Source organism: Aquila chrysaetos, chromosome 8 (assembly GCF_900496995.4).
Source record: "Aquila chrysaetos chrysaetos chromosome 8, bAquChr1.4, whole genome shotgun sequence".
NCBI lineage: Eukaryota > Metazoa > Chordata > Aves > Accipitriformes > Accipitridae > Aquila > Aquila chrysaetos.
Genome location: NC_044011.1, coordinates 38,484,917 through 38,508,834, shown reverse-complemented (window position 1 = coordinate 38,508,834; position 23,918 = coordinate 38,484,917). Strand labels below are relative to the sequence as shown.

At 44.4% G+C, this 23,918-nt stretch overlaps 1 protein-coding gene across 5 annotated transcripts in view; it reads right to left on the bottom strand.

Annotated features, from left to right (window-relative positions):
• The window catches only part of RIN2 (Ras and Rab interactor 2), an 81,625-nt gene extending 62,373 nt beyond the window's left edge, over nucleotides 1-19,252 (bottom strand). Inside the window, exon 1 of one of the 5 annotated variants that reach the window (XM_030021640.2) lies at nucleotides 19,178-19,252. Coding sequence is in view for 1 of the 5 variants with exons in the window: in XM_030021635.2 (XP_029877495.1) it covers nucleotides 14,200-14,321 (122 nt within the window). In the remaining 4 variants the exon portion in view is untranslated. The other 4 variants (XM_030021636.2, XM_030021638.2, XM_030021639.2 and 1 more) reach the window with 4 other exon arrangements.
• Nucleotides 19,253-23,918: the final 4,666 nt, after the last annotated feature.

Below are 23,918 nucleotides of genomic sequence, written 5' to 3'. Positions count from 1 at the left end.
GTAACTCTGGAGAGGAGGACACAGAACAGACACTTAACAGAGGTCCTCTAAACCTGCCTCTACCCTCCTGGGCTACAGGGAAAGCCTAGGGACAGAAGCTGCCCCAGCTGAAGTTAACCTTTTCCAGTTCTTCCATTAAACAACTAAGATGCTCTTGAGAAAGATTAGCAGGTACATATCAAACCTTTTCCAATTCAACAGAATAACCCAGGCCAGCCACACATAAAAGCCAGGATGATGTGGCTGATGCTCTGTGCTTATGATAACTGTTTTTAAACCCAAATTGACTTCTGGTACCTTAAATTCACTGGGCAACTTGAAACCTCACAAAACATAATCTGAAATGTCACAGTGTTCACCTGCCTCAAGAAAAAACAAACAAACAAACAAACAAACAAAACCAACACACTCCTCTAACATTGGACATCAGTAACTCACACGCAAAATGCTCTTTTCTTTAGATAATTTCAATCTTGAACTCCCCACATGCTGCTGAGACATCTCAGAGACTTATAAACAACAGCCAGGAATTAATTTCACCTATTTTCTTAGTCTGGTAACAGAAGCACAACTTCTCTGCACAGTCAAGCACACTACTTACAGCATTCTGCACTTGCACAACCTCCTCTCAGGTCCATCAAGTGCTAATACATACTTTCAGCGTATGGTATGAGAGGCAGTGAAACAGGCACCACAGACTATGTGTACTGTCCTATAACATTACTCAGGTTAGCATAAGTGCATTTCTAGCACTCATCATCAGGTCCAAACGGTTTTATAAACATCAGATGGCTCAATTTCTCCAGCACTCTAAACCGTGCATGACTCCCATTTTAAAACATTTCTCCAGCGCGGCAGAGTATTATGTACATCAAAGCTCTCGCTCGTTTTGCTCAGTGTTTTCAGAAATACTGAGCAGTAAGTTTCAGCTGATTTCAAGTAAAAGCAATTCCCTTTTCAGAGACAGGGCAAAACAAATTGCTTTTGAAAAATTCTTCTTCATATAATTCTTTGAAAAGGATTCCATTTGTTTACTGAAAGCAGCACACAGAAGGGGTGAGGGGGAAGGGTAGACAGAACTAAAATGCTGTTTGTTTGACCTTAAAAGTAAAAATTAGCCATGGATTGCAAGATAGAAAAGTGACATTAAGAGAACTGCAAAAGCTGCATTTTTTTTTAATTTTTTTTTTTCCAATTAATTGATAACCCTAAATACCTTTTAGGCTCCTCATTATTAAAAAAAATAATAAAATCAAATGGTAAATAGTTTGTACACCCCTGAACAATGACAAAACATAGCTTCTTTCAATTATAATGCCACAGCACTTTTTAGTTGTGTTTGTTGCATCACTGATCTGCTTAATAGATACCTCCCTATAAGAAAATAGCTGTTTTATAATTGCAACTGTTTCATTATTCCTTAAGAAATTGCAAAGATTATTCTTTAGTCAATTCTGTAGCTAAAAGTAGTAAACTATTGTTCAGGAGGTAGCCAATGCCTAAGAAGCTATATCCTGTGTTTCATAAAATCAATAGGAAGATCTCCACCGATGTCCACAAGTTGGAACAAGGTTCAGCATAGAGTGCACTAAATGGTATGCAAGAAGAGTCTATAAGAAACCACTAAGTCACTGAGCATATCTGTTATTCCAAGCTCTACTTAAAAGCTTGTACTGCTCACCCTGAGATGGTTGAACACAAACGCTGAAAGCGTCATTTGCTGCGCACCTCAACTTCAGCACAGCATGAGACATCGAGGCAACAATTAACTAGGGAACAAACAGCATTTTCTTATTCTGGTGTTGACCTTAGGCTCATCTTCCATGTGACACATTCAAAAGTAAATATGTAAACTGTGCCATTGGACCCTCACTGATCTAATGTTTTTACCTATTGGGTACAAATCAGGTCATCGGAAATGTACTATGCTCGACACCTTGTTTTTCAGCTGGCTCCCAGTGACAGCAGCTGCTACTCTTCAGTACATAGGTTGCTCTTCCTCTGAGTGTAATAAGTTAAGGCAGTTAAATACACAGTAGCTTTATTTCAGCTGAGTCCATGATAAGGGCTAATAACAGTTTTTACAAAGAAATTCAAGTAAGACACGTAACCACCTGGGCCACTTCTCAATTTAGCCCTTAGTATTAGTTCGGAACAATTTCATCCCTTTTTCTTTATTCAAGCTATTAGCATATTACATGAAATAGTAATTTTGGGGACCATATAAACTTGGGCTCTCTACCAAAAACTATGTTCACAGTATCGAGGAGCTGCACAATAACACATCCCAAGACACACAACCCACAGGATACTATACTATAGCTGTGGGAGCCTGTACTCAATACTAGTGTCCTCACAGTCCTCACGTGATGACATATTAGCCAGCAGGTTAAGTTACCTTAACAATACAAAAAGTAGCACCAGTGCAAAAGTAACGGCCTTCACTGCTTGGAGCAGTGGAGAAAACCGTCATCACGTTCTGTAGCACTGGCTAGCATTGACGCTCACGCTACTAGCACCCCAGGTTGGCTTGCTTTGCAAATCCTGCTGGTGTCTCATTCTCCAGCCACTTTTAAAAGAATTAGTCCAACAGGAAGGGGAGTATTTGAATCATTTTTCAGATTACATGTGGATCTAAAATGAGACAAATCTAAACAGAGTGGCATCATCTTTAAAAGAGAATGATGTTTTTGCGATTTCAGGAAGCATGTGTGCCCTCTTTGACCCCAAGCACAGTTCCATTAAGACAAAAAGTCCCAGTGGTTAATGCACTCTGAAGATTTAAGAAACCGGTCTCAGATTCCGTGAGAACTTTGATACATAACTAGTCTTCGTTTCCCATGAAAATTGGGAACAGTACTGCTCTACCTCAGAGGTTTTTTCAAGGAGTAAACAACTTAGCACTGACAGTTTCCGATACTGTAATGATGGGAGTGATGTATGATAACCCTTTACTGTCATCAGTGCGTATAAATAGGGAAGAAAGGTATGATCGGAGGAGCGTGACATATCACAAAGAAATGGGAGGAGACCATGTAAAAGAAGAATGAATATCAAGTGTGAGTGAAGGAAACTCACTTCAACTGAGACACACAAACACACATTACCCCCAAACTATGAAGAAGTGTTACACCCATTTGGCTCATTTCAATTAAATTTTCTTTGTTCTGCAATGCTCTGCTAGGAGAGATCTTAATGCTGTCTACAACTCCCTAATGGGAGGGTGTAGAGAAGAGAGCCAAACTCTTCTCAAAAGCACATTACTAGAAGGACAAGAGACAAAGGGCAAAGTGGAACACAGTAGCTTTCAACTCAACATAAGAAAAAAAGATTTTTACCACAAGGGCGTTCAAACACTGGAACGGGGACCCAGAGAGGCTGAGGTATCGCCACCTTTGGAGATACTGAAAACTCAGTGGGCCAAGGTTCTGAGCACCCTGATCGGACTGGAAGGAGGGCTGGACTAGCTGACCTCTGGAAGTTCCTTCCAACCTCTAGTTTTTGCCAAGACTTCACAAAGGTATGTGTGTTCCCATTCACCACTGGAGTATTTTCCTGAATTTCTATTTAGTACACTACAAATAACAAAATCAAGCATAAGACCTCATGTTCCAGATTGCTTTTTTGTTGTTGTTGCTAGCTTGTTTGCTTGTTTTGAAAGAACAAGTTATCAGAGGTAAAGCATTATTTTTTCTTTATCAGTTTTTCACAGGGGTGGGAGCCCCCCACTCCTCCAAAACCCTTTTTTACTTTTCGTCACATAGGATTTGCATAACCCAATAGAAAGCACAAAATCAAAAAGCATCATCAGCTTAAATAATTCATAAATAAGACTTCTAGCTTTGTATTTATTAGCAAATGATACACGCCTAAGTATACAAACACACAGGCTGGGTGGGAAAGCACCTCCAGGTGCAGCAAGCTCTGAACTCTGAGCAAACAATTGAACATACTATTGGAGCTATGTGTCAGCAGGAGCAAGAAAAGTTTGGATGTTCGTTTTCTAAAGGGACAACTTGACTAAACAAACCACAACTATTATTTATCTACCCCTGGAAAACGCGTCCAAAAAATTAGCAGCTCACCTAGTGAGTGATACGTGAACATTTATCTAAGCTTAAATAAATGCAAAAAAATTAGAGCAATTGAATTTGATTTTTCCCTCCTAAAATAATTAGACTAAGTGTTCTGCGTCAGCTAGTGTAAATCCACTGAAATTCTTGGATCTTGAAAGGATCAATTTTCAACATGCCTATTTAAGAATGCAAAGCTTCCTACATAATGAATTACACCAGGTCAACACCAAGTGACTAACTCAAGCTACGCAGTTGTTCTTGAACAGAAAACAAATCCACAAATGTACTTGCATGTCATTAGCTACATTTCCACTGTTGCTTTCTGACCAAGAGGCTAATGTAATCAAACAGTCTATATGAGGAGAATCACATGTAAGTTTTTGTGCAGCTGTTTAAAATGAACAGTGCAACTGCATCATAGACATTACAGACACTTTGCTGCTTTATCCACTCAGTGCTCACTACTTATTTTTGCAGAACGCTATCAGCTGCCTTAAGCACCACTTTTTGTGGCACACTTCCAAAGCGGTTACCAACTCTTCTTGTGGAATCAGTGCACAAATGCAGCAAACCATAAAGTTGAGTATCAAGTAAAAGATTTATTTCTCAATGAATGAAAGAAAATATTTTCACTAGAAAAATTTTAAAAGAACTGTGCTTATGTCTTGATCTATTTATTTTGTTTTGTTCACAGAAAATACTGCAAGAAAATCTTTCACTTAATTAAACCAAACTCATTGCTCTCCATACAAAGACCTCCCATGTAAATATACCAGACAGCAAAACTCTTATGCCTACACCAGAGAGAGTTTTCACTGACGTAACCTAGTTAGGATCCACTAGCAATGAATAGATAAGCTACCCAATGTAGAAAGCTTGCATAATTGTTTGTCTTGGCTTTAGACAGACAGACTGGTGAACTGGGTTTGCGCCACTAGAGACTTCACACTTTCTGCACTACTACAACACAGTGCTGCTAACCTGTATTATGTAGAGGGAAAGCTACCATCAAGCTCAGAATGTGTAATTTGTTCCTGAACCACACTTTGACTATACAGAGTGGAAAAAACAGACTGAGCCATGTCCATGAGTCAGTTCACTGTCATACAAGTGTGCCAACACAGCAAGCAGGATAAACCCCAAAGCACAGCGTTCTCATTGTCCTTTCAGCTATGCTGTATACACATCACAGGAGATAAAATGGCTAGACTTATTTCATAATGTTACCAGGAGTTAAAACAAAACAAAACAAAAAAACAAACAAAACAAAACACACAAGATCCCAGGGAGAAAAAAAACTTAATTTGAACAGTCTTTATTTCTTGCCTGTTTGAGGATCTGGTTGGAGGCAGAGGGGAGGCATAACTAGGGCAATCTAAAAGTTCTTCAGAACCAAGTCTGCAGACAGCACAATACAATGTATTGCCCCTACCTGACCTATTTGGAAAAAATGGGAAAGAAGTTTAAATTATCAAAATCATTTGAGGCACCTGTACATTTCCCATAAGGATCAAGACTATAAGACTGGTTATAAAGAGTGACTGTTTTACACAAAAATTCACCCGCAACTTTGACCAACTATGCTCTGAAATTCCCCCTCCCCCCCATAAAACTGAACTACTGCATATTTGGGGGGCTGGGGGTATTAATTTGGGAGATGGCTTGGTTTTTTTTTTGAGGGACAAGGGAGTTTCAGATACTCAAATATTTAGAATCTACAATTCAGTTTCTAAATATTCTTTCACCAAATGAGAAGCCAAACATGACATACTATTCTGATAAACACTGTTTATTGTTTCTTCTTCCATCCTATTTATTTATGGAAAAAAATATTAAATAGGGAAAACAAAAAGGTTACGACACATACCAGTGAAACCCAGGAAATTCAAAGCTGAAAGCTGTTGAAATATCTGTCCCAAGTTAATTCCACTCCTCTTCCTGTTTTTTATATATACACCATGGGACTGACAATGTTAGCCTCAACTAAACTTCCTGGCTTGCGTTTCAATCTGTGTAACTTCGAAGTCATGTAAACACAGGTCATCCTTCCTGTCCTCATGTTGCTCTTCTTGATCCTCCTTCAGATGACAACTGTTCCCTCTGACCTCTCCCTGTAACTTTTCCCTCTGATAACCATCTCTGGTACCTCCATCATCTTCTGTCACTACTGACTTGCAATTCATCAACAATGCAAAGGTTACTGCTGCTTTCCTGGTGCTCCTCCCTTTTTCCATCAGGTTGTCCATCACTAGCTCTCTCCTCTCGCTCTGCTTATCCTGACCAGCCCCAGCCTCTCCTCCCCCAGCCCATACGCCCAACTTGCCCTCACTCTTGCAGCTGAACGCTGGGGGATAAAACCCCATGACTTTGTCAGCTTTCTTCCTTGTACCTTTAAGCCTTCCATCCACTAACCCAATTCTCTTCACATTTTGCAGTTTTCACTATTTTCTACTTCCTACTAAAGCTCTTCTTTTCCACCCCATTCTCCCTAGCCATCTGCATAAGCATCCTGGAAAGGCAGATGTATTTCATATTATATGACATCTCCAAGATCTGGCATTTTACACAGGTTTGAGCAGCCTTCTCGTCCCTTCCCCTTCTTCCAACACCACATTTGTATTTGAGAAGGTCATCCAAGATGATCACCCCAATAATTCACCTATCTGCTTCTTTCCTCAAGTCCCTCAAAAGACCAGGACATATATACTCCCATATATAAAGAGGGAGGTACTGACGCTACAGCCACCAACTGGCTCTTACAGTACAGAGAAAGGCTTAATGCCTCTCCCAGGCTGTCTTCATCCAGACAAGGAAGAAAGAAGGTCCTCCCCCCTCCCTAGATTTTGGGATGAAGAGTTTTCCCTTCTCTGACCAACCTATTTTTGATCCCCCAGTGGTATAGGGAATATCATCATCGTCAAACTTTGCTTCCTCAGCAGCATCAGCAGTCACATCAAGACCCATCTGATTACTACTAAAAGTTTCTCTTTCCTTGCTGGATTTATGAGTTCATAGAAGCTACTAGCAGGGGAACTCCTGAAGAAGGAAGTGTGGGTGTTTAATTCTCCACTGTTAGTTTGCTTGTGTAAACAATTTGTTTTCTCTCTCCTGGGACAAAGTGTTTCAAAATAAGTGTTTTAGAAGAAAATAAGCCTCATTTACTGAAACTGGGTCAAAGTACTGACAACAGCAGACCATTCTCAAGTAAAACACATTGGTGACTCCACATGTTTACTGCATCAGGGGTTACATTATGTACATAGGTCAGATAAAGGGTTTGTTAGTGTCGCTTTTTTTTTTTTTCTTTCTGATCTGAATCAAATGCGATAAAATGCAGAAAGTGAGGCAGCAGTCAGATGACAAGATATTTTCTAGGTTTTATTCTTGCTGACACACTGGTACCAGAAGATTCCCATGACTGCTAGCAACAAACATTGGCAATCATTGCATGTGGGGAGCTGGGACTAAGCATACTGGGATACAGGTTTACTTGGTCCTTTTACAAATGAAAAATTAAATTGTTTAACAGCTAACAAATTCCATCATTCACTTTCTGCAGATAATAAAGAGAAAACTGCCAATGCATGAAAATAGTTCTTGGGGTTACACACCACAGTTTCAAGACTTAACACGGCATTATTTTATTGGTTCTACATCTGGTGCCAGTTATTTGTATACAGCTTCTTTGTATAAATTCAGCAACATGGAAAAAAACCTTCAAAGTCTATCAACTACTCTTAAAGTAATCACCAACAAGTTCATTTCTCTCTATTCTTCTGTATCTCAGCTATGATGTATCCCCTGCGCAAACACAAACCCATGTCTCTGGGGAGTCACAAATCTCTCTAGGGAGTAACTTGACCTGCTGTGACTGAGCTAGGGGAACTCAATCCACCCCTAAAACTCATTATTTCATTCGCATTCTGCCTTCCTTCCAAAACCATCACACCAAAAGGCAAATCAAGGAGGAAATAAACATCTTTCTTTCACAGTCCATGGAGAGGATCACTGTCCTGCATCTCCTCCTACTTGCAAAGTCCTACCCCAACCCCTACTGGAGAAGGTGAACATGAACAATGCTCAGCAAGGAGCTGGTATCAGCCTCCTCCTAAAGACAGAAATCAAGCATACTCCATTATCTCCCCCAAGGCCCGCACACAGGACAACAGGAGCTGTCCAGAAAGACCCTGCTGAGGCCAACACCCCATGCCCCTCAAGCTGGCATTTGATGCCAAGTACCCCTTGACAACCAGGAAAGCGTAAGCCTAGAGGGACTGCAGGTCTACTCTTCCCATCCCCTCCTTCAACAGCCCAGAAGGGCTGTTACAATCAGTTGGGCTTCCTAATGCCGCTACAGGGTTCAAGCGGGTGCAAAGCTCTTTCACTTGCCTTTACAGCCCAAAGTGTTATAGAAGCAGCTGCTGTCAGCTGCCAGTCTGACTGCATTCATTTCATGTTTCCCACATTTATTCTTAGCCTGAAGGGCTAGAACCAATTTTTTCCCCCTTCTCCCCTTCAGATAAAAGTTATATTCTGCAGAATATAACTGCAGTGGTCCCTCTCATCATCCAGGGAATCTATTGTTCGACCAGCAATGCATAGTGGAAAGAGACCCAGATTGTAATCCACCTTTGAAAACACCTTTAAAAACACTTTTCACTCCGCAATTCCATTTCTCCTTCCACGCTTTGCCCATCCTGCCAGTGACATATTAGTCTAAGCTTTCTACCATTGCTGCTTTGTACAGCACCAAACACAGACGACCTTGTGCTACCAGCACTGCAGAATTCAGCAGCAATAGCTACTTGTTTGAAGCTTGCATGTTCAGTGAACATTCAACAAGTTCTACTCATTAATCTCTTGATCAGAAATGCATTCCAAGCACACGAGCACCTTCAAACAGCTACCATGCTTCTTAGCAGCTTGCCACAAAAAAGCATCTCTCTCCAATCTCCTCAAATGCATAAATTCACACAGAAACATACCTAGCCTTGCACTCGCACATTTCACACCTACATTCAAATTACACCAACACCACTGTGCCATGTTCAGGCCTGGAATAGTAACAGTTTAATTTGCCATTTCATGACCACCAAGGCTGGAACTTAAGAGACTGTGCCTGGAAATGATAACTTAGCCACTTTCCAACAACCCAAGACATTTATGTGTAGCCTTGGGAGGTCCAGCATTTAAGTGATGCTCATCTTATGTGCAATTTGGAATTAGCCTACACATTCACAACAGACCCAAGGACTCAACACACTAGAGTGGCACTGACTCCAGTGCAGGTACTTTGCTGAACTGGATCTGAAAGAGGAAGGTCTAAGGCCTTGCTGGGGTTAATGATTGTTTGAAAGGCAGGGAAAAGATGCTAGCCTAGAAATGGGTTTAAGTGGCCAAGGCAAATAACCATATTGCCTTCAGTTAAAAGCTGGCAAGCTTGAGACAAAAAGCTTTCAACTGACAACCAGCTTTCTATGCTAGCCACCAGACAGGGGATGAATAAAAGCAAGGGATCCCATAACATGCTGAAAGAGTCACCCTACAGCGTCATACATAACGAACTTTGTCAAAACTTCACATGAGCTATCTTTGTGGAGATTGCACGTTCAGACTAAATAGGGCTTTAGAGATGTCAGGGATAGTGTATACAACCTGTAAGTTGCTAGACTTAGTGTTTTATTTTTGTCAGGACCTTTACCATATTTTCAAGAGTTAAATGTGATCTGTTGGCCTATGCTGCATTAGCGCTCCTTTAACGAAGTGCGTCAATTAGGAAAAGCACGAACAGAGAAAAACTGATGGACCATCCATAGCTAAAATTATACATATATAAAGTATAAACACCTTGCTGAATGGAAAGCTTACTGACATGAGCTGAACCTATGATCTATCTTTCTTAAATTCATTGTCCTTTTAATGCACCAGTAAAATATTCCAAATGAAGATTTCCTCGAGCGAAATAGAGGCTATCTTCCCATTCTGTTGGGCCCAAAGGGCACACTCTGCCTCGACATCAAGGAAACACGTGTAATCAGTGTTACAAACCCATCCCTGCCTGAAAAGGAAACATCCTGACTGACAGAACTGTTCAGGGAACACGATGTCCACCCACATGGGAAATGGAAGGCCCAAAATAAAAACCCAAAGAGTCTTCCCATCACAACTGATTCATTGCCTCCTAGCAGAAGTTTTAACTACACTGATAAACATATGCCTTTGTGAAGGAAAAGGTGGTATGAAACAATGTGTTGATATTAAGACTAATTTCTTCAATTCACTACTTCCAAGTTAGTGTCTCCGTCCAGCAATCCTCAGTTAGACGTACTACTATCCTAAGGCTTTTCCTTAGTTCTACATTCTGTACTCCAGTGGTGTAACCAAAAGCCTGCCAGGAACATTATCATTAGATTGTCAACATTAGAACTAATAATGTTCTAGCCATTATTAGAACATTTTTAGTAACTATTGAAAGACAACTATCACCTACTGTCTGTTCTTAAAACATGTAGAACAACTTTAAATCCCAAGCAAAACACAGAACATTACAAAAGCAACACAGAGAGCATCAGTGAAATTGTACATATTCCTTGGCCTGAAATAAACCTTAAATAAAAGGTTGAATTTAGACATAGCTCTCGGGCCGTGATACTAAATGAAGAAAAAAAAAAAAAAAAAAACACGCCTCCAGCTCACCATGGAGTAGTAAATGCAATAGTTCTCAAGCCTAGACTATGGCATGGCAAATAGAAGACTACCAGCAGTAAAGGAAAATGCCCAGTATGTCTGCCAAAAGGGTGTGCACATGCTAGTATACTATCTTTAGCAAGGAACAAGACATGCAAGATAGAGCTAAAACACTTCTCTGGCTTCCAGAGCTGCTGTTAACAATATAGGAAATACACCGCAAGTGATAGCTAACATATGTCCAGTCATTCACGAAATACAAAGGGATGAAATAACGTTTTTCACATAGCCATCAAAAAATTAATCCGCACTACAACAAACCAAATATTTATCTTGGCAGATCATACCTTCTGGAAAAAAATTTGCAATAAAGTTAAACATTTTAAAGGGACATACTGCAGAACAAATGCTGAGAATATCTTGGTAGGGAATTCCTGCCAAAACGGATGAGCTGTGCATTTATCAGTGCAACAAACACGAATTAAGAATTTTTACAGAACCACTAAATAGAAAATTTGAATTAACCAAAGGAAAGCTAGCTGCTCGCTTGATGGTGAATCTTCATTTTTTTTCTCTGACCAAGTAAGCCAAAAATTCCAAGCAATGCAGTTTGCAAAGAAGTATATACTATATAAAATGAAGACCACTGATACAAGTCAGAACTGAAGCTTTCTGCATAATTTCTCATGGCAAGTTGGTAAGACTCTAACATTGCTGCTATGCAATAACTTTTGTTCATTGTTTTTATTGCATTAAAAGTTCCTGGATTCTACCCCACTTTAAAGTAGAGCCACAGTCTATTTCTCACATGGCAGGGCAGGCAGGGATGGCACCTTTCTGGGACATGGGAGAGGAGGTAGTAGACTCTTGACCTACATTCGTAACTGACTTAACTAAACAGTTTTACAAGTCCAACACACTTAACTACTGGAAAAGTTCACTCATGGCTCAAAGATAATTTTCTAAAATTTCAGTTATTTAAAAGCAGTTTATGAAGACTTCAGCAGCAACTCCCAGGTCTAACACATGTCCAGAGAAACACTTCAAGATATGAGTTTTACTGCAGCTACTATTTAAATCAATCAAGTTCAAACTACTAGCAGTAAAAGTCACAGGACTGAAAATTCACATTTTCTACTCACAACTCCCAAAACTGAACTCTTGCCAACTTCCAGAACAACGACCATTTTAAACAGCTGTCTCTAGATAGATGCTAGGAAAGCTTATGTACAAAGTTGGGGTTATACTGTGGCACATGGGCATACATAATTTAAATAATCCACAGCACCCTGCAGGTTCCCGGACAGGCAAACCAACAGGTGTGGCCCTTAGCAAACACACTGCAAGAACCTTGGCTTCCTTCTCCCAAGCTATTCAAAGTGTTCAAATTATGATTTCTCATCTTGTATTAACTACCATGAATACTGTGAAGAAATTATTATTTTTTAAATCCCCAGCTGTAGCTAAAATAGCTTATTACAAGACTTTACTGAGTGTTGGCATCTCATAGTTGCCAATATCTAACTGTTTTCCTAAGAAATTACAGTCTCCGCAAGTTATGTGTCATAAAGCATGCCAAGGCCCCAGCTGGCAAAAGGACGCATGCTTATTTTTGTGAAGGTTATGGTTTTGTTTTATGGTTGTATTTAAAAAAAAAAAAAAAGAAAAGAAAAAAGATAAATTCAGTTTAAAAATTTAACTTCTTTGCAAAAAGTGGTGAGCAGTTTCCCACACAAGCAGATCCAAAACTGGCAGCAGGCATACCAAGACCTCAGTCTGGGCCTTACTTAATTCCTAAGTTAAAGTTATCACAAGGCTCACTTACAGAATCAGCATGCAGCTTAAGTAAAAGGCAGCACCTTGCCACATTGGTCCAGGGGCACAGGTTGAGCTGGAAAACAACAGCTGGCAATTCTGTCCATTGCTGCACACAGGAGAAACCCACCCCATGACAGAACATTTGGCTTCTGCCTTAAGCACCTGACCAGGCATGTGCAGGGCAGGAAGATAACAGAGGGTACTCTTCTAAGGTAAATAAAATTTCTCCATGCACTGACTCAATGGGCTGCTCTGATCACTCATTCAAACCTGCCTTCTGCCATCCTCACATGCTCCACAGCTCTGAGTCTTCATCTGAACCAGTAAGCTCAGTGAGGAACACAGTCAAGTCAGCCAAGAAAATACTTCCATTGCTTCCACACATTCATTCTCAAATGTATTTAAATACAGGTTTTGGCATATGCTCAAAAAGCATCACCCATTAAGAGAAACTATTAAGCAAAGGATTAAGATGACAACAAGGCTATGGATCTGCAGGAAAGTTAAGAAACGGAATGTCAGCATATGTAATACACATCATGCATGAAAAGAGAACCAGTAAGACTTTGGGTTATTTTCATGTTGGAAGTATGTTTCAACAAAGTCGGGGTCAAAAAGCCCTGGAGTTAATTACTGGAAAGCACAGATTTGTATTCAGCAAATATAAAGTAGAAGCCAAAGACATCATTTTGGATGCAAAAAAAGTAAGAGAACCATTTAAAAGTCCAAAAAGTTTTTGGTTTTTCTTTTCCTTTACAAGCCACTTGTGAGACTGTCTTTAGAGCCCTGTGTTTAGTCCTGGGCATTTGGCCAGATGACATTCACATTCTGGAGCTGGTGGAGTGAGGAGCAAGAATAGCTTTTTTTTTTTTTTTTTTTTTTTTTTTTTTTGAGGAAAGCCCATCAGAATAAAGTTGTTTCTGCCTCTAAGCCTGTATATATGAGATTGGGGGAGCTGATTGTTAGCACCCCTCACCAGAGTCAATTTGCAGCGCTCCACTGGTTATAATGGAGCAACAGTAATTTGCAGCTAAGGATTTGTCCCTTAGTTTTTAAATACCATACAATACGATTCAGCGCTTCCAGACTTTTCAGAACTCAGGAAGACAACACCTGCTTATGTGCAACGCTGCTTCCACAAGAAGGGCATCAAAGGGGAGCCTGGGCCAGAGCTGCTGAAGCGATGGGGACAGCCTGGAGCCCGCCATGCCTGTCCACACCACAGGGACCACTGGGGACGCAGGCCGCTGCCACAGAGGGGGAGGCCCTCACCTCCACCACCACCAGCCGGCCCCACAGGTGCAGGCCCACTGCCACTCAGCCGGGCAGGCTGGAGGAGCACACTCGTCAGGACAACATTTGCTGCTTAGCAAGTCAACCCTTACCCTCTCTGACAAAGCGCTGCAGGCGCAGCGTGACATCTCACAAAACGGCCTGCGCTGCATGAACACCTCCCTGTTGCTGTACTCTCACAGGGCAGCTCCACACGCACCACCTCCTCGCAGAGCGGCAGCGCGTGTTTTACACGCGCTTTTCACAAGGGCTGCCGTGACTGGGTCAAGCAGCGCAGTGCAGCGCCTGGATGAGGAAAGGACTTGTGCTTCCACACTGCACGAATCTTTGTCTCCATCTTGCCAACCACATCATCAGCTGGGAGAGCAGGTGCTTTTCAGGGCAGGAGGTCCAGTGTGGAGGCAGCCGTGGGCTGGGACTCGCCATGATGCCTGGTAGGTCCTTCATCACCTCTCATTTCTGCAGCAGCATTGCGGAACAAGAAGGCAAAGGAAAGACTGTATGTGTTTGTCTTGGTCTATCTACAAGAGGCCCTCTAAGCCAAATTAAAACAGGCTGGGTTATAGAACAGAACGTCTCCCCTGCCAGGTAAGTATCACACAGGGCCCAGACCAAAAGCAGGATCAGACCACATAAGCACTTCAGATTCTACAGCCAAGAATGCGAAGCAGTAGCAGCCGCCCTTCCACAAACAAACCGTGTTGCGGCTCACAGCAGCCAAGAGACAAAGAAAATTCCACATCCCTGCCAGCCCCTTCTCCTTGTCCTGCTCAACCCGCAAATACTCAAGACTCCTGAACAAGTATGGTAGGCTGAACCACCGTGCCTTAGCATTGGGTAACTGCAGGTGGTAGAACATCAGATAAAACTAATGACCATAAGTAGTCCTACTCTAGGTCATAAGCACCATAAATGCTAAGAAGGGGACATGACAACCCTTCCAGCTCTCACTAATGTGCTCCATAAGAAGATATAGGATAACTGTATTGCATTAAGTGTCTTCTGTAGCATTTTGTGTCAGGAATAATTTATTCTCAGTGTTCTAAACTAAGACATGTATTGGAAATTAGAGCCCCATATCCATCCAATTCCTACTACATCACCTCTGTGTTTTGTTACACAATGACAAAATAACACAAGGTGCCAAGTATTTAGTTACACTTCCATCCCCTCTCCCGATACACACTACTAACTGAATGATAAGCAACTTGAACAAAACAGTTTAACAGGCAACACTTGACTCTGCTTAGCATTTTCCCCAAGCAACTCTTAAGTAAGGAATTTTAGAGGTTTTTTTAAGACACATCTTGATAAATCTCCGATTACAGATTAGAGGTACGTAAACCTCTTATTTTCAAGATCCGTATGGTATGCCAAGTATTTAGAGCCACAGGCAAGTCCTGCACAACCATGGAGCCTGCAATACACATGACCACAGAACCAGTTTTCCGTATGTTGCTCCACTCTGTGCTTGGAGTCACTATGTCTGGAAGGTAAGACCATGATTTTGCTGTTAAGCCCCTTTCAGCTCCTGATCCAGAGCCCCTCAGTGATCCTACAGGGCTAATAAGCTGTGTCTGCAGTTTCATAATGTTTGCTGAGAGAATGACCAAGACCACATCTACTTCATATAGTACTCTTATCAATTCCTTCCTGCTGATGGGAGATTATTTACGTTACTTATCAATACGATGTGACAGCTACATTATTCTAGTAGATAACAGAAGCTCTTCAACTGCTATATTGACAGTACTGTTCTGCCTTTTTTTGTTTTTCTTTTTTAAAAGCAGTAGCTCCCTTGTGAAAAATTCAGTCACCATACTCTTGATTCGGTGCCTTAGTAACTACTATGTTTGATCTATCTTTAGAAACAATCCAAAAATGCCCTGAGCCTTAAGAGCTAGAGTCATCTTCTACATTAGACATACTTGAGAGTAACAAGAGCCAACTTTCCTGGTCCTGTTAGCCACACACCAAACCACTCACACAGCTGATCACACACTATATGTTTCAGTGAGCTAGGGAGGGGGACACTGGAGCAGAGTTTCACACAGAGACCACGACCACACCTCCCAGGGCCTCAGAGCTGGAGCAAGGGACACCAAGTTGGCTGGGAGTATATCAGGGTGATAGAGCAATCCACCAAAATCAGCCACAAGAGCCCCCCGACACACCTTATCCAGCCGCGCCAGGAGCACAGGCTGCCAGCAAACCCCTGGCCAGCACAGCCTCATACCACTCATGTAGCATAGCCCTGACGCAAGAGAATTTGAACTTCTGGGAAAAAAAAAAAACCAAACCAAAAACCAAAAAAAACCCAAACAAAAAAAATACAACCCCACCAAACAACCCCACAGTTGGGCCACCTGTGGTGTGAATAGCAGAGATTATGCGTTCCTAGGTTTGTACCCTATTCAGCACAAAAGTCTCCCAAGCCACCAGAAGTTTTTCAAGCAACCTTGAAATCCTGAAGCTTAACAGGATCAATTTCTCAGCACAGACTAATATTTACGCTAGCTGTCCTTTTAAAGTCTTAGCCAGAGAGGAAACCTACATCTCAGCTACTGCACAAACCAGTCTTGACAGACTGACCTACCAGGGATACCTTACCCTGGAAGCCCATTTACAACAGTACTCTCTGATTCCAAACCTGGTGAGGGGCAAAAGCAAACAAACAAAAAATCAATTTACAAGTTTACCAAATACAAACAGACGGAAACCTACAGAAATACCTTGAAGAAAAAAAAGTCAGCCTCAGAACCCATTTGGTAAGTCCGTTCCTAGACATATACAGGAATCTCGTTCCACATGGCTGTTCAACCATTATTTTCGGAAGAGTCAATATTGCTGATATTCTTGGTATTTATTACTTAGTTTATGTTTTTAATTAACACAAAGAATGAGGCAGTGGATTGAATACAAATCCTCTCAATGAAGTTAAATACATTGTAGGATTACACATGGTAAAACTCAGGGGACTGTTCCGTATAAACATCTTCAGAACCACAGCACAATTTTCTCACGTAGCTCTCTGATTAACAGACAACTCTATGTACCATAGTCTTCCTGCTCATTTAGGTAAATTTTCAGGTCCCAAGTAAGCTATTAACAGTTAAATATTTTTAGAGCTAAATAGATCTAAAACTAACGAAACTTAACATAGATCTGGCCTGAGGAAAGGTAAGAGCTTGGTTCCATAGTAATTAGCATATTTTATCCCAGCAAAACACAGAATTACTCAGTCAGCACAGACGTAGCCGAATTGAAGTTGGAGTTGCTGCAAAGCAGTAGAGTCTACAGCTAGCTCCAAGTACCTGCCCTTCTAAGCACTGCCTCATCAGCCTTATAGCCTATACCTAGGCAAACGTGCACTTCTGCAAATGCAATTAACTTGAGTCACTTGACAAGTCCCTCAGCTGTTCCCCACAAGCTATGTTCTAATGGAGAAAGGGCACTCCTGCAAGCACTGTCCTGTTTACCCCCAGGGGCTTTTGCCCGCACAGAAATAGCCAGGTGGAAATCATGTTTTGCTCAATCATCATCAACAGAGCTGTGCTGGGAAAGGCACATAAAGATGTTCTTTACTTAAAAGGGCTTAAGAGTTACACTTCAGGAAATAAGCAAATAAAACAAATGAGAGCCGAGTAGCTTGGAAGGATGAGAAGACAGAGGAATCAAGCCAACAGAGGAAAGCACACCTTCTGCTTTTCCACATATATCAAATCAGACCCGTGTGATTTAAAATAAACTTTTACCGTAATATTTACAAGAAAATATTGAAGAAGAGGAACTGGCGAGACATACGCTGTATCCCCATCTTTTGGGCCCTTGGAACCCTACTCCAGTCAGAAAAGGGATGCAGATGCCCAGGCTGAGAACTCTCCGTTAAGCCTAGCTAAACTACTCTTTACAGTGTGCACTGTTGTACTGCCCACAGGCCCTAAGCTGGGTTAGCACCGCGCTGCGAACACGCGCGAAGCTTCTCCTTCCAAGGCTGTGTGACCTAGTTGCACAGAAGGGAAGAGCAGCAGGAGGGACGCTGGCCGGACGGCACGGCTGGAAGCGGGCAATGAGGGTCCCCAGCCAGGCAGGCAAAGGCAGGCAGGGGAGTCCCCCGCCAGGCAGGCAGCGGCCCCGAGCCCCCCGCGCAAAGGCCTGGCGCCGAGCGGCGGACCACCAGCCCGGGCTGCGCGGGACCTGGAGCACGTCCCCCGGGAACCGCCGCGGGGGGACGGGCCCCGACCCGGCCTTCCCTTGGCCGCGGCCGCCGCAGGAGGAAGGAGGCAGCCCGGGGGGAGAAGGGGGTGAGGAAGAGAGCACCGGCTGCAGCCCGGCTCCTCACCTGCGTCCCGGCGGGGCAGAAGGCGATGCTTCCCAGCGCCCCGCGGCGCCAGCCCGCGCCCGGCACCGCCACGGCCCCGGCCTGCTCCGCGGCCCTCGCCTCCCCCGGCCCGCCCGCTCCCGCGGCGCGTTTTCGGGAAGGCGGCTTACCGACGGCCGCCGCGGCCCCCCTCCGCCCGGCGCCGGCGGGCGCGCCCCCGCTCGTCCCCGGCCACCGGGGGCCCGCCGGGCCGCGATCCCCGCAGCCGCCCGACTCCCGCGTCTCACCCGCCCCTCACTTACCTCACGCCGCCGGCCAGCAACGGGCAGCGCTGGCGGGAGCCGCCCCCGGCCGGGCCGGGCCGGGCCGAGGCACGGGGAGGGGCCGCGGCTTTGTGCCCGCCGCTCCGCTCCGCTCGGCTCCGCTCGGCTCGGGCCGCCCCTCCCTTCACCCCGGAGCCGGCTCCCCCCTGGGGCCAGGCGCCTGCGCCATGCGCCCGCCTCCCGCTCCGCTCCCGGCCTTCCCTCGGCAGCCGGGCCCGGGTCGCTCCGCACGGCCGGCCTGGCGACGCGATCCTCCCCCGGGCCGGGCCGGGCCGGGCCGCGCCGCGGGGGGCCGGGAGGCGGTGCTGCGCGGCGCGGGGGCTGCCGCGGGCCAGAGGGGAGCTTCCCGGCGCCGCTCGCCTGCCCGCCGTCCGGCCCTCCGGCCCCCGCTGCCGCCTGGCCGCCCGGCGGGCGAAGCGCGAAGAGCCGGCAACGGCATCAGGGACGCCCCGAGGACGGAGAGCCAGGGTGGGCTCCCGAGGCGCTCCCGGAGCCCGGGCCCCTCCTCTGACCGACCGGGCTTAAAACCGGGCAGGACGCTGTGCGCTGCTGCTCGGCGGAGCGGCCCCGCCGTCTTCAGCCCGAACGGCCGGCGCCAGCTCCTGCTCTAGGCATGGCCCGTTACCTTCTCGGGGGGAAGGGGTGCTCTTCTCATATACCTCTTTTGCCAGCTGTAGGATTCGTCCGATGTACGCTTTTCACTGACTTGGGCTGGCGAACGGGGAGAAAATAAATTACAGCGTCGATGCCATTAGGATGCGCCCATTCCACAGTTCATTCCAGGATCCTAACGCTCAGTGTGTCACAAGTTTATTAGATTTATTTCAGTGCAAGTTATTTCAGTAACAAAACAATGAGAGCAAGATTTTCCTCCCAGTCTGGCAGCTGCTTTCTCCGTAAATAGAGTACCCATTAAAAATGCTAGCAACCACACTGAAGACGGCAGCCAACGTGTCAAGCGTGATTAGGAACGCATTCAAAGACACACAGCAGTGGAAAAAACCTACTTAAAGAGGGTATGGCAATTCCAAAATTCAGACCATTAAAATGAAAGGTGGATACTACCTAGTTTTCAGGAAGTAGGGCAAAGCAACGCTGTCTTATTTACAAGGTGGTGACATTTACATTAATCCACGGCTTCCGTGAAAGTGGCTGTTAATCTTCAGGCATAAGAGACCTGGTTGGCTCAGGGATCGAACCGCTTAATGCATCTGAGCAGCTTCTCTTGCTGCAGCTTTCATGTAATCTATAGCTGTCTTTTGACAGAGAGGTGTGAAGCTTTTCTGGCATGAGCTGGAGGCAGCTGAAGTAATCCTGCTTGCTGGTTGTGAAAGCAGTGGCAAGTTCTGCAAGGTGTCCCAAGGGCCACTGAAAACCCTTCTGCTCCACATGCCACACACACCACACAGAACCTCAACATTAAAAAGCATTTATCATAAGGGATACTGTGACTGACTTTTCAGTCCTGCTACCTCTGGAAGCTCTTGGCGTTTATCCAGGTAGCCTAGCAGATAGTCCTGAAGTCCAGTTTTGCAGTGCCTCACTTGGCATAGCTGTCAGAGCCCTTGGCTACCCTTACAAGGACGAGCGAGACAGCATTGCCCCTCAAATGCATTTGGGAGCGGTTCAGTAAGATGCCTGCCAGCTGCAGAGGAAAACAAGAGCAAACAAGAGGCAGTAAATGAGAGGCAGGTTAGTACATAGCCAGTCCTGCCAAACTGGGGCAGAAGTGAGCTCTAAGGACTGGGAAATTTACTGGAAAATACTTCGCTGCATACAGCCTTTCAGGTACCTGAGATATTGGGTGAAGTTTCATGGCTTGTGTGTTCTTATTTATCCCTGATTGAGACAGACAGACAGACAGACAGACACACTCTCTCACTCACTCACTCCAGCTGTGAGCATTGGGCTTGGTGTCATTTTCTACACATACAGCAAGCCTGCAGAAAAGCAGATTTTTCCAGGCCCTGAATGGCTGGGCTGTATTTATCATCATATGGGTGTGGGACAGAGACCAATATGTAGGCAGAAGGCTTTAAGCATTGGTGGGATGCCCAGAGGACTTGGCTAGTCTGGACAAGAAATGGCACTTAGCCTTTCCCAAGCTGCTGCATTGCTGCATCATACACCCCTGTGAGGTGAGGTGAGGGAGGTTTTCCCATGTAATTTGGTTTTGACTGGGCCTGGGCAGTATGTACTTTAGCTCTCCAAATCAAAACACCTGTTTCTTATTTCCATCACAAGCACAGAGGAAAACTGCGTTACCAGGATCTCCAGTGTCTTGAATGGATACTGAGGGGACAGGAAACAGACTTGCTTATCTGTTGTCACACCCTGGAAACTGCAGCAAGGAGCAGCAACTATCAATTCCTTCAGCTAGCTTCTCATGTGGTAGCGAAGATTCCTACGATAAGAGACTTTCCTCTTCCACTGGCTCCTACCCTAGAAGCCTGCCACAAGGCTGTGAGTTCTGCAGGAGGGAGAGGAGAAACTGCAGCACTTTTTTACAGGAAAGGCAGATGAGTCACTGGGATCTATCTCCTGCATGCTGAACACGTTGCTGCTGCACCACAGGAAGACCTGTGCGGTCTCCCAGCTGTGGAGGTGCATCCACCCCAGCCCTCCAGAGCCTGGTCATGTTCAATGGTGACTTCAGAGTGATCTTTTCTCACCTTAAAACACGATGTGTATTTCAGTTTATAGCACGTGACAGCGATTACTTCAGTACATTCAAAATCTTATCCCTTGGCAGTATTGTGCGTATTACACTGTGGGCTGTAAGTCGGATTTCTTGTTCTGATTTGCAAAACAACACTGGTGCTTAGCTGTGTTTTATAACAAAGGAGGAGGGAGATGAGAATCAAACTGCAGGAAGGAGGCACAGCAAAAACTGCTTAAGAGCTAAACAGACCTAGTTGTTTTGCTTAGTTTTCCTAATGACTTTTTCATACCGTAAGCAGAGGGGATATACATACTTACACACACGGAAAGGAAAAAAAACACCAAACCAACCCGCAAACCAACAAGTGAACAAAACCCATAGAACTGAGCCAACTAGTTTTTCTGGAAGCAACGTATTGGGATCCTGAGTTGTTCTGGGCTCAGGCATGACCTGCCGTGTACGGTGAGGCACAATCTCTCCTTATCCACCTCTTCATTTTCTAGATCCAGAGGATATTCCATCTTCATCAAAATTTCAGTGTCACAGAGAGTACTTTGTAGTTCAAGATTCACTAGTGCTGAGGTAGATGGCTATCCTGACCCTGTAAGCCATATACTCCAAAACTCCATATAGTCAAAAGCCACAAGAGAGACACCATGAACCTCAAAAAGCTGAGTGGAAGGAGAGTGCCAAGAGAAGTCCTAGGCAGCTGGGAGCTCAGAGCTGGTGCAGATGTGCAGCTGGATGCCAGGCCAGGGCAATCCACGCTGGCTCCTTCCCACCTCTGGGGATTCCCCAAAAGCAGCCTTTCCAACATAGCCTTGCTGGTGCTGTTCAGGCTGGCTGGCTGTGAGCATTGCTTGCCCTACTGCTAACCCATGCCTGCCTGGTACGTGTGGCAGAGCCATCTTGCCTCCTCTCCCCCTGAAAAAAATAACTTCCCCTTCGAGAGCAACCTCCTGGCCATGTTACACTGCTCAGTGTGAACAAAGCAAACATGAGATACCACTGTAGGCACGGGTGTTCCCTGTATCTGGATAGGACAATGATCCTGGTCCTTTCAGATAGCCTGGGCTGAGTGATCCTGCCAATATGAGAATAAAATAGAGCTGATCATTAATGTGCTGGGGCCCGAAATTAGCGAGACGAGATGCTGACATCCTGCAAATGAGAAAGTGGTTAATTTTGTTGCTGTCTGGCACACTTGGATTGTTGCACAGACAGAGCCACTGTTTGAATGAAGGGAGCAGGCAAAGGGATGTGACTTAAACCCTGAGGGTGGGTTGTGAGAAGGCTGAAGGTTGAACTGTTTGACTTCTGGCTGATGCCTACCTCTTGCCATTTCCATAAGCACAGACACCAATGTCAGGCAAAGAAATAGCTTCAAAAGTGGGATTTGTGTCTTGTCAGTTCTCCCTTCTGAGGCAATACAGTAGCTCCCCAGTACTGCACTTTGCTTCACATCCTCATTACTGTATTTGGATAAAGTTCTTACTGCGTAAAAACTTGCCTTGGTACTCAGATGAGCCTAGCATATTCACCCATGTCTTGTTTGATTGCTACCTGCTTGCTCTCAGTGAAAAGCTTGACAATGATATCGGAGAATGCTTCTTGAAAGAGACGATGTCTTGTAGATTAACCTGGTTTTCAAAAGATTTCAGTTCCCTTCCCAGCTCCGCATGCACAATTCTGAACAAGTAACTCTTTTAACTGGTCATCCCATTAACTGCAGGGCATTAGCATGCATTTATTAAAGTACACAGTGCTCTTGTATTTATTGAACTAAAGGCTACACAAATGGGATAAAAAACAGGCTGGACAAATGTTATGAGAAAAGCCCCAGGTCACTTCTGCTTCTTCATATGGCCTTTCTCCAATATGGAAGGAGAAAATGCGTGTCTTCTATTTTCTGTACTCGTCGCAGAGCCACTCTTTTTGCTTCAATTTTTTTTCCCCCTTCTTTAAGGTTGGTAGCAAAGGACTGGAATCAAGTTGTTTATGATTGTTAGTTACTACATCCATGGGAAGAAATTACTCTTTTATTATTTCATGGTGCTGTGCTCTGAAGTGCAATTCTCTCAGCCTTGTCCCATGAAGGGAGATCTGGCCAACATCTTTTCAACACTCCCCCACATCAAGACGGATTTGCATCGTGGGGTTCCGATGAGAGATCTGACAGCAGCTAGTCTTCATGTGTCTTCCTGACAGCCAGGAAATGAGTAAGTGGAAATGCTGCATAACTGCATTTCCAGCTCAGTAGCACTTACTTTTTACCTTCCTTCTCTTTAATTTGAAGTATTTTTCTGAAAACAGTATTCAAATAAAATGTATATTTGTACAGGGATGTGGGAGCACTTTGACATCCCAGCTTTCAAAAAGCACATGGACCAGAACCACGAGTTCCTCAAAAAAACCCTGCAGAGCACAGGCCAAGAGCAACCCAGGGGCACCATGCACGTCCTGCCCTCTCTAAGCACCATGGAAGGAAGACGTGAGGGCCAGGGCATCTGATCCCATCATCCTCACCAGCAGCCTCATTAAATCACGGAGCAAGAAAGGTGCAATAACGAGCCTCCAGCCACCAGTGAAAGCTCATTCCAGCTGTGTATGTGCCAAAAGCTATTCCTTTCTCTGCAGCCTGAGCCAAAGTGACATGAAAGTAGTGATGAGATCTCTGTCCAGGGAGAGGATGACTGCCAGACACTAGCTGTGAGTAATCCTCAGGAACTTGGGAAGAA